At 55.6% G+C, this 10741-nt stretch overlaps 1 protein-coding gene across 1 annotated transcript in view; it reads right to left on the reverse strand.

Annotated features, from left to right (window-relative positions):
- The window catches only part of IFT140 (intraflagellar transport 140), a 52192-nt gene that overhangs the window by 33914 nt on the left and 7537 nt on the right, over positions 1–10741 (reverse strand). The window contains exons 2-3 of the mRNA XM_004706140.2: positions 7083–7254; positions 6321–6542 (exon numbers count right to left, since the gene is read on the reverse strand). Of these exons, the coding sequence (XP_004706197.1) occupies positions 6321–6542; positions 7083–7229 (369 nt within the window). The 5' untranslated portion in view covers positions 7230–7254. The remainder of the gene's footprint in view (positions 1–6320; positions 6543–7082; positions 7255–10741) is intronic.

The following is a 10741-nucleotide window of genomic DNA, read 5'->3' on the forward strand; positions in this document are numbered from 1 at the left end:
AAAAAAAAAAGAAAGAGAGAGAGACCAGAGGCCTGTTGCGTCTTTTCCCCTTTAGTCGATTGCAAACCGACCTGCGCACTGAGGAAAACCTCAGACCGTTGAAAGTGTTCCTGTTTAGTTCGTTGTCACCGTGGCGGTCATGCCATGTTCATGGTCATGGTCATGGCCGCGTTCTGCTCACTGTATCATGCTCGTGGTCAAGGTCAAGGTCTGTTCATGGTCTCGGTAATGGCCGCGTTCTGCTCAATGTATCATGCCCATGGTCATGACCCAGATGCTCTCTGTGGTGTTGGGCACCCTTGCTCCCCGGAGGTCCCTGCTGGCATGTTTTGTTGAGTAAAATTCCAATTTCACAGGAGGTTCCCATGAGCAGCAGAGCTGGGAAGCGAGGTCTGTGTCCCCCCCAGGGACCCCTGTTGGGGAGACCCTTGGTTGTCATAAGATGCGAGCTGATGTTCTTCCAGGGGTCTGTCCACATGGCGTGGGGGATCAGGATCGGGCTGTCACTGGAAAGTCCCCCGTCTGAGCCCACCAACTGCTCCGAGGGAGAAGGCTGAGGCCGCCTGCTCCCGTGAGGCTCTGTACTAGGCTTGGAGGGCCGATGGGGCAGTGTTTGTGGGACGATGCAGTGCTCTGTCCCGCAGAGTCTCTGGGATGGAGCATCCATTTGTCACGCGGACTCCCCGTGCCCAGAGGCCCTTTGTTCTGCGCCGGGATCTTCCGGTCTCCCGGGGACGGGGTCAAGGTGAGGGATGCTGCGGAATGCCCTCTGCCGGGCTCCATGGTGAGACGGGGCTGGTGGACGGTGGAAGGAGAACACTACAGAGGTGAAGGACCTCCACTGGAATGACCTTGAGCCCCACAGCCACACAGGAAGGTCGGGAGCCGCAGTCCCTCCTGGCGTCCCCCTGACTGGATCGTATGGAGGCTTCTGTTCGGAGATCGGGGCCTGGGTTGGACAGTGGGCTAACCATTGGACTGCTCACCCATCACCCAAAGGTGGGCAATTCAAACTCACCAGCCACTCCAAGGGAAAAAGATGAGGCTGTCTGCTCCCGGCAGCATTTACAGTCTCGGAAACCCACAGGGGCAGTTCTCCTCTGTCCGGCAGGGTCTCTGTGAGTTGGAGGGCAGTGGTGTCCAGGAGGCTTGAGGACATGGCTCTTCTTGCACTGGCTCTTGCATTCGGTCACCCACTTAGACCACTGTGGCCTCAGAGATTCCTACTGCGTGTGCGCTGGGTTAAATTTTAAAATACTCGACTGAGAGGTAGTCGGTTCATGTGTCCCTTCCAGCCTTAATCCTGAGGGAGCCCTGGTGGCACAGGGGTTATGCGCCGGGCTGCTAGCAACAGGGTCAGCAGCTCAAAACCACCAGCCGCTCTGTGGGAGGAAGAGGAGGCTTTCTGGTCCCATAGAGATCGTCTCAAACCACAGGGGGCAGTTCTACCTTGCCCTACAGGGTGGCCAGGGGTCAGAACCCGATCAGTGGCAGGGAGTGGGGCTTGTAGCCCTAACACTTCACGTGCGATGAATTCTACCCCCTGTGTCCCATTTTGGAGGGTGTGCCCGGTTTCACCGCGATGGGAGAGCAGAAGGTAGGGTCTGCCGGAAGACTACAAACCCACCTGTGTCAAAGGCATCCCTCTGTGTGCAAGGACCCTCTCGGACACAGAGGGGGATCTCAGGACCCTCGGAATGAGAGCTACTGGTGGGGCACTTCAAGCTCTCCGTCTGACGCAGTGGAGGCTGCGACCAGAGGCACAGAGGCCATGAGACAGAGCCAAGGAGCAGCACATAGACTAGGAGTCCGTGAGCAGCCGTCTGACTTCCTGGGCCACAGAGTCGGAGGCCAAGAGGCCACACGGCGAAAAGACTGAGGATGAGGGAGAGCGGCGCGGCTGCCGGCTCAAGAGCGGTGTTCCTGTGGGCCCGTGACCGCACGTGGTCGCGGTGATCTGCTAGGGGCCTCAGCTGTTATTGTGAGGTGCCGTCGAGCTGGCGCTGACTCACGGCGACCCGATGCACAGTAGATGGACATGCTGCCCAGCCCTGCACCGGGCTCGCGGTCGTTACGTTGGAGACCAGAGATGCGCCCACTGTGCCCATCGTCTTGTGGACGGTCTTATTTCCCACGGCCTGCCTGCACTTTCCCTAGTAAACACGCTATGGCAAGCATTATCTGTGAGCTCTGCGTGCTCACGGTAAGGAAGGACGGTGCCCAGCACGGAAGTAGAGCGCCGTGGAAGGGACAGTGGGTGTCCGAATAGGGTCAAGAAGGGCGGAGGGTGACCCCTGTGAGAGAGAAGCCGGAGGAGCTCGGCGATGGCCCTTCATGCTGTGTAACAATGATGCCGTGACGGCTCGGAGCCCGTCGGCGAGGGCTGAGGATTCGGGACGCTCAGCCTCCCGGCCTTACTTTGGAGCTCCCAGAGGATGAGTCTCCTCAGCTCTGCTCTGAGTGTCTGTGCTCTCAGGCCTGGGTGCTCCTGTGTGCCAGCAGTCTGAGACACCCAGGAAGACGCCTGAGGAGCACACCTCAGCGAAGGCACCGAGGTCAGGTCCACGTGGGGAAGTTATGTGACAGACAGCAGGCTCCTCAATTCAATGACGGGTCAGGGAGGCAGCTCCCCTCTGGGTTCCCCTCCCCAGTTCATCAGGCCCACTGTGACCACTGCTCCATGCAGGGTGTCCCTGCGCACAGCACACAGCTGAAGGTTGGGAGTGGGGCGGCTCTGCGCGTTGGCCGGGATTCTTCCGCAGGGAGGCTTGTCTCCCCCGCACTCCCACTGACTTCCTCATTTGGTCTCTGAGGCCTTTCTGAGCACACAGGCCCTGAGCCGAACCAGCGGCAGGCTAGGGAACCACGAGGGACCTGGGGGCACTGGCAACTTGGGGTGTCGTCCAGGGATGGTGCCGAGGACTGTGCCCATTTGCACAAGTGGGGTGTCCTCGTAAAACAGCACACACACATTGCCCATGGAGTCGGTTCCCACTCATGGCGACCCCGTCGGACGGGGTAGGACTGCCCTGTGAGTTTCAGAGACTGTAACTCTTCACAGGAGTAGAAGATTCCGCTTTCTCCCTCTGAGCGGCGAGTGCCTTCAAACTGCTGACCTTGCAGTTGGCAGCCCAGCCCGTCACCCCTGGGCCGCTAGAGTTCCTTCGTCCTAGTAAAGGTCATCGAGAGAGTGGCCGATGTAGCTTTGCTGGGGTGTGAGATTTTAGCAGCAACCACTTAAAGACCAGCTCCGGTGCGCAAGCAATTCCTCTGAGAAGTGGCTGGGTCCTTTCCACGGTCGCAACAAAGTGGGTCCTGTGCATCTTTTGGTGGCCCGGCGGGGGAACAGGTGAGCGAGGGGGCACAGAGAGAGGAGACAAGGTGAGCCGGGGCTGCTGGGAAAGTGGCGCTGCCTGATGCGCCGGCTGTGGGGCGGCCACAAGCCTGCCCTTTGTCAAAGGTGCAGACTCCGAAGTGGAAGAAAGGGAGGGGGCGCCACAGACCGAGGCCAGCCTGGACAGCAGCCTTTCTTTTTTTTTTTTTATGTATCAAAAAAACCTCACGGGATTTTATTTCATAGGTTAGAGGTTCAGTGCCATGGTTTCATGGGATATCCCAATTAATTGGCTTAATAACATGTGTAGTCCCTTTGTTCTACCTAGTAGTTCGATGTGTTGTATCTGGGCTTTTTTTTTTTTTCTTTCTTTCTCTTCTCTTTTTTAACATTTTATTAGGGGCTCATACATCTGTTATCCCAATCCATACACACATCAATTGTGTAAAGCGCATTTGTACATCGTTTCTCAAAACATTTTCTCTCCGCTTAAACCCCCGACATTAGGTCCTCATTTTTCCCCTCCCTCCCCGCCCCCCCCTCCCGCATGAGCCCTTGATAGTTTATAAATGGGTATTTTGTCATATCTTGCCCTGTCCGACGTCTCCCTTCATCCACTTTTCGGTTGTCTGTCCCCCAGGGAGGAGGTCACACACAGTTCCATGTAATCGGTTCCCTCTTTCCTACCCATTCTCCCTTTACCCTCCCTGTTTTGCCACTCACACCACTGGTCCTATAGGGCTCATCCGTCCTGGATTCCCTGTATTTCCAGTTCCTATCTGTACCAGTGTACCTCCTCTGGTCTAGCCAGTCTTGCAAGACAGAATTCGAGTCATGGTAGTGGGAGGGACAGCAGCCTTTCATCTCGCCCCACGGGACCCGCTGGGTTTGGCCGGCACGCCCCTCCCAGATGACTGTTCTACAGCGGCACAGGGCCTTCCGGGCACGGCAGGGCGCGCAGGGGGCTGTGGTCTGTGAGTGATGCTCCGGGTTAAGTGGCCTGTCCCTCGCCCTCACGATCTGTCGTGGACGCCACCGTGCCTGCATCTATCGTCCCACTTGGGAGTGGGTTTTCTTTGTCACCTTCCTGAGACAAGGATCAGCGTGTGCGTGTGTCTGAAATCGATCTCTTTTGAAAGAGGAAAGAGAGGTAAGACAGACACCAGAGGTGCAGGAGCGAGAAGCCCATGCCACAGGAAGCCGGCCAGGGAGCAGAGAGCGGGACAGGACCCTCCCCCTAGCACGGACACACCGAGGGGGCCTTCCCCTCCAACAGGCGTCCCGCACTCAGACTGGGGGCCTCTGAGATGGCGAGAGACTACATCTCGGTTTGCTAAAGCCGCCCAACCACAGGCTTTCTGCCGCAGCAAGACTCTGTAACCAAGACAGACCGTCCAGCCAGACAGGGAGGGGACCCCGATGCCGGCTGTGGGGTGGGTGAATATTGGGGATGTAGTGCGGGGTGAAACGAGCCAGACAACAGGGCAGTTACCGTCTGGTCTCAGCCACATGAGGCATCTAGAACAGGTGCGTGGAGACGGAAAGTTGAGCATCAGGTCACTGGGACTGGGCAGTGATTGGTTGATCGGGGCGGGGTTTCTGTTTAGGGGATGAAGACTTTAGAGATGCACAGCGGGGATGGTTGCACTACATGGAAAACGTGATCAGTGTTGCTGAATTGACCGTGTAAACCTAGTTAAAATGACTTTTTCACCCCTTTCTTTCTTGGTTAGGTTTGACCAGCCTTCAGGATGGATAGCAGCTCAATCTCAAAAGAAGCTGCAGCCTCCTAACTGGCCCCGTGACCAGCATCATGATGCGTGGAGAAGAGCTGGAGGTTGGCAAGGGTTTCACTTTCCTTAGATCCATGCCCGTGAGAGCAGCCGTCAGGGACACACACGGGGCCCTACGCTGGGCAACCCTGGGGCAGGAGCAAAGAGGTCGATTTGAAGGTGAAGGTGGGCCTGACCCCAGCGCCCTCGTCTGTCTGTGGAAGCTGGACAAGGGAGAAGGAAGCCCGGGGAAGAATGGGTGCCTTGAGCAACAGTGCTGGGAAGAACATCGCCGGCCCCACAGACTGAGAACAACCGACCAATCTGTGACCGGGACGCTCCGCAGAAGCAGAAAAAGGAGACTTCGTCTCCAGTACTTGGGTCGTGTCAGCAGGAGGAACCAGGCCTGGAGGAAGACTTCATGCTTGGTAAAGTCAGTCCGAGAAGAAGAGGAAGCCCCTCCGTGAGACGGATGGACACAGTGGCTGCTACAATGGGCTCCAGCACACAAGGCCTGTGAGCATGGCCCCGGACTCGTGTTTCATTCTGCTGAGCATGGCCAACCAGAACCACACCCTCTCAACTGCGATGAGACCAGCACCATTAGCACTACCCCTACCCTGCCTCCTCCTCCTTCTGCTCCACCACCACTCCCTTCTCCCCCTCCACCATCACCATCTTTTCCACTGCTACCACCTCCAATACCACCACCACCTTTTTCCCATTGCCATCAGCACCTCTTCCACCATCCCCAGCCTCTTCTCGAGTACCACCCCCCTTCCCCATCACCACGGCCATCACCACCACCACCTCTACCTCCATTACCACCACCTCTACCTCCATCACCACCACCTCTACCTCCATCACCACCACTACCTCCACCACCACCTCTACCTCCACCACCACCTCTACCTCCACCACCACCTCTACCTCCACCACCACCTCTACCTCCATCACCACCACCTCTACCTCCATCACCACCACCTCTACCTCCATCACCACCACCTCTACCTCCATCATCACCACCTCTACCTCCATCACCACCACTACCACCACTTCCTTCTCTATCAGTAACACCACCACCACTTCTTCCACCACCACCTCCTTCACCAACACCTCTACCACTACCTCCCACCACCACCACCACCACCACCACCACCTCTCCCATCACCCCTGCCACCAGCAGCCACTGTGTCAGGGAGCCAGCTGCTCACCCTGTCTGCAGACACCAGGCAGTTCCCATTAGTGCTCCAGGCGAGGACGGTGATCTCAGCGGTGTGTGTTGGGGGCACCGAGTGCTGCTCCTTGTCCTGCTTGTTGAACATGACCACCTCCCCTGTCTCCCAGCCAATGGCCAGGACCAGCCGCGTTGGGTGCCAGCTCAGGGTAGTCACTTGGCATGCCCGTTCGATGTGCGAGTCAGGTACGCATTCACCCTGCGTGGGCGAAAGGAAACCCCTTTGAGGACAGTGGCAGCTGCTCAACGTGTTTTGGAAAGAGCGAGACTAGAGCTTGGGGAGCTCTCTCTCTCTCTCATACACACACATACACAGACACACAGACACACCACATCATACACACGCCACATGTGAATATCACACACATCATACACACGCTACATACAAGCCACATGGACACATAGCAAGGCGCACACACCCACAGACCGCATACCCAGCACACAGATATCAAACAAACCGCACACTCATCCCAGAGCATCACACACACCATACATACCTCACATATCACATGTACACACACCACATACCCAGCGCACACACATCACACAAACCACTTTGCATACATGCATGTTATACACACGCGCATACATGCACAATACACCCCACATGCACAAAGGCTTACACAGCACACACAGGCACACCCACCCCAAATGGACCCCATACCCGCCTACGTGACACCCACCTCACGCCACAATCCCCAACAGAGAAGGAACAGGTGCAGGTGCTCAGCGTACTCACTTGCTCCAGATAAATGTCCATGCTGCCACCCACAGTGGTGCTGGCAGAGGCCACGGCCAGGAAGGGGTGGACAGGGTGCCAGCTGATGAGGGAGGCTGCGCCGGTCGACTCAGGGGCCTCGATGCGGTGATCAACGTAGAGAGCCATGACAACACCCGGTCTCAGGGGACCCCTGCTGGGGATGAAAACCACCCAGCCCTGTGGCTCTGAACAACACCAGCCAAGCCCCTGGAGCTGGGACTCAGAGAGAAAGGCTGATGGCACGGCGGCCAAGCGCTGGCGAGGCCCCCAGCAGCTCCGTGGGAGCAAGGTGCTCTGTCCCTGCAGAGGTCAAGCCCACTCCCATCAAGCTGGCTCTGACGCATCACGTCCCTCGGACAGAGAAGGGCTGTCGCAGAGGGATCCCGAGACTGTGCACCTATGCCGGAGCAGACAGCCTCATCTTTCTCCTATGGAACAGCGGGTGGATTTGAACCACTGCCCCCGCAGCTAGCAGCACAGTGCTGAATTACTGGCTCCACCAAACCTAAAAACCAACTAACCAACCCATTGCCACGGTGTCAATTCCTACTTAGAGCCACTCAACAGGACTGCGGAGAACTGCCCTAGGGGGGTCCCAAGGCTGCAAGTCTTTATGGTCAAAGCTCTCCTGAGGAGCAGCTGGTGGGCTCAAACCAGTGACCTTCAGGGCTGGCCGCCCAGCACGGAATCCACCATGTTGCCAAGGTTCCTGGAAAAATGACCTCCTAGAAAGCCCACGGGGGCAGTCCTGCTCTGCCACACCCAGTCGCTGTGAGTCCCAAGTGACTCCGTGGCACGCAGAAGAACAACAGAACCGAGAGAGGAAAACATCACCCCGTTAGCATCCTCAGCCCTTGGGCAGCTTCCAACGCCCTGCAGACTGACACAGGCAGAGGAAACCTCCACTCGGTGGGCTGAGATGGCCAGAGCTGAGTGACCCAGGGTGTGCAGGGCAAGAAGGGCAGGCTAGGACAAGAAGGGGCAAGGCTCTGCGGTCTGGACGCCACCACCCACCCGGAGACCTTGAGGGGTTTTACGTCAATCATAGCAAAGACCATTGGGTTGCGGGAGGACACCACTTCTGCTGGGCTGCTAACCCCGAGGTTGGCAGTTTGAACCCACCCAGAGGCCCCTTGGAGAGAGACCTGGTGATCTACTTCTGAAAGGTCCCAGTCAAGGAAGCCCTACTGACAGGAGTGCTGCATGCTGCCCGCTACCACGCCCAACGGCTCTGAACAGGGCCACGCTGGGAAAGCGTGGGGAAACAGGGAGACAACACCTAAAATAAAGAGAGACCAGGCTTCCTGATTGGAGAGAGACTGACGAGACTCCACTCCGCCTCCCCTTCGCCACCGTTCAGGTCTGGAAATGAACTCATCACCCCAAGTTGGAAGAGTCCCTCATTTCCGATCTAAAGGGTGGTGTGTCCCCAGGACAAGGTGCAGAGGAGAGGAGGAGGTGCACAAACAGGAAACACAGGGAGGAAGTGGGCTGCGCGATGGAATATCCTGGGGACGGTGACAGTGGAGGACAGGAAGCACCTTATGTAGGAAGCTTTGGATGCAAAGTGTACTAAGGTGTACTCTAAATCTTCACCTAATTCTACTCTTTGGCCCCAGGGGGTTACTGAGCGACTAAGACTGCTCTCTGAAGGGCAACGGGCTCGATCTGAGCCTTTTGTGTTTCCATAGCTTATGGTCAGGTCAGAGTTCCAAAGGCCAATAGAACATCCTTGGATCCACAGGATGACCCAGAGCAGTGCCTGGTTTCATTTAAAAAAAAAAAATTAATTAAATACTTTTATTGGGGGCTCTTACATCTCTTATCACAATCCAGACATCATCCAGTGTGTCAAGCACATTTGCACATGTGCCACCATCATCCTTTTCAAAGCACGCTCTTCCCACTTGAGCCCGATATCAGCTCTCCATTTCTTCCCCCTCCCTCCACCGCCCGGCCTCCCTCAAGAACCCTGGATAAATTATAGACGATGATTATTTCCATATCTTACATCATCCTCAATTGCCCCTCATCCACTTTTCCATTGTTCATCACCTGGGAGGGGATTATAGATGGATTCATGGGATCGATTCCCCCTTGCTCCCCCCCACCCTCCCCTAATCCTCCCGGTATCTCTACTTTCATTGTTGGCCCTGAGGGGTTTATCTATCCTGGATTCCCTGTGTTGTGGGCTCTTATCTGTAGTAGTGTGCACGCTCTGGTCTAATCTAATTTGTAAGGTAGAACTGAGGTCATGATAGTGGGGGGAAGGAAGCACCAAAGAACTAGAGGAAACGTGTGTGTTTCAGCAATCGTGCCGGGTGGATGAGCATCACAGAATGCCGGATTGTTAGAACAAAGTGTTCTTGTGTTGATGGAGTACTTGAGCAGAGGCCCAATGTCCACCTGCAACCTTAATTCTTAACATATAGAAATGAGTACATAGTTCTGTTCCCCACATATATATATTTACATATGTACATACCTGTATTTAGACCTCTATGAATTTCCTTTATCTCCTGGTTCTTTCCTCTATTTCCTTTTACTTTCCTCTTGTCTCACCATCATGCTTGGCCTTCATTCGGGTTCAGTAATTCCTCACTGCTACATTGCCCTTGATTAAGCCCCACTAGGCACCCTACGTCCTTCTCTCCGTTGACTTTAGTTCACTTGTTGTTCCCAGCACCTGGTTTCTGATGGAGCAGGAAGACCATGACCTCGTTCCTCCTGGCAGAAGGTGGGAGCCCCATTACAGCCCAGAATACAAAGCCAGGCTAGCCAAACTCTCCCTCTTCCCTTTAAACCTGGGGACGACTCGTGTGCACTGTTCTTTCTCTGGCAGCATGGTGGTATAGAGGTTAAAGTGCTTGGCTGCAATAGAAAAAGTGGCAGTTCCAGCCCACCAGCTGTTCCTCAGGAGAAAGATGAGGCTGTCTGAAGACGTGAATGCAACATACCGACATGAAGCAGGGGGCTGGTGCAGAGGTCTGAGGGGCCGGCCCCAATCCCAACTGTGTGGACAGCTGTCCCTACCCCCAGAAGACTTCACTTCAGAGGACAGCACTGAAGCTACAGCTCAGGGAGAGGGACGCGTCCAATCAGAGCACACAGGAGCAAACGAAGGGGGAGGAAGAGAAAGTGGAGCACATCCTGGCCCACCAAGCCTTGAGGACCATGTCCCTGCTCAGAACAGCCAATGCACAGACAGGACCATAGCATCAGCCCCACTACAAGACACGACATCCCTCACTGACCCATAGTGTTACTGGGGCCAACACTGGAGACAGAGTGTGGGAATTGTGTCCGATCTGACCCCACAATACCAGAACACAAAGGGCGCACAACAGAACAGCAAGGGGGGCAAAGCAATGAAGTCCCCAGGGAATACAAAAAACAGACTGTGGGGCCAGGGTGTGGCACCCCATCAGACTCAACCAGAAAACACTCCTAAAGGTCAACAAACAGACCTGGAACTATTTATAGGCTTTTCTTTTGGTGTCAGGTGTTTTTTGGTTGTTTTGTCTTGCTCTGTCTTGTTTTTGTGCTTATTATTGTCTCTGCATGTGGGAGTGGGAGGTGGGGGAAAGGAAGTGGGTGTTAACAAACCCAGGGACAAGGGAACAACAGGTGATCCAAAA

The sequence above is a fragment of the Echinops telfairi genome, unplaced genomic scaffold (genome assembly GCF_000313985.2).
Source record: "Echinops telfairi isolate 266 unplaced genomic scaffold, ASM31398v2 ScPeMD7_5;HRSCAF=22, whole genome shotgun sequence".
NCBI lineage: Eukaryota > Metazoa > Chordata > Mammalia > Afrosoricida > Tenrecidae > Echinops > Echinops telfairi.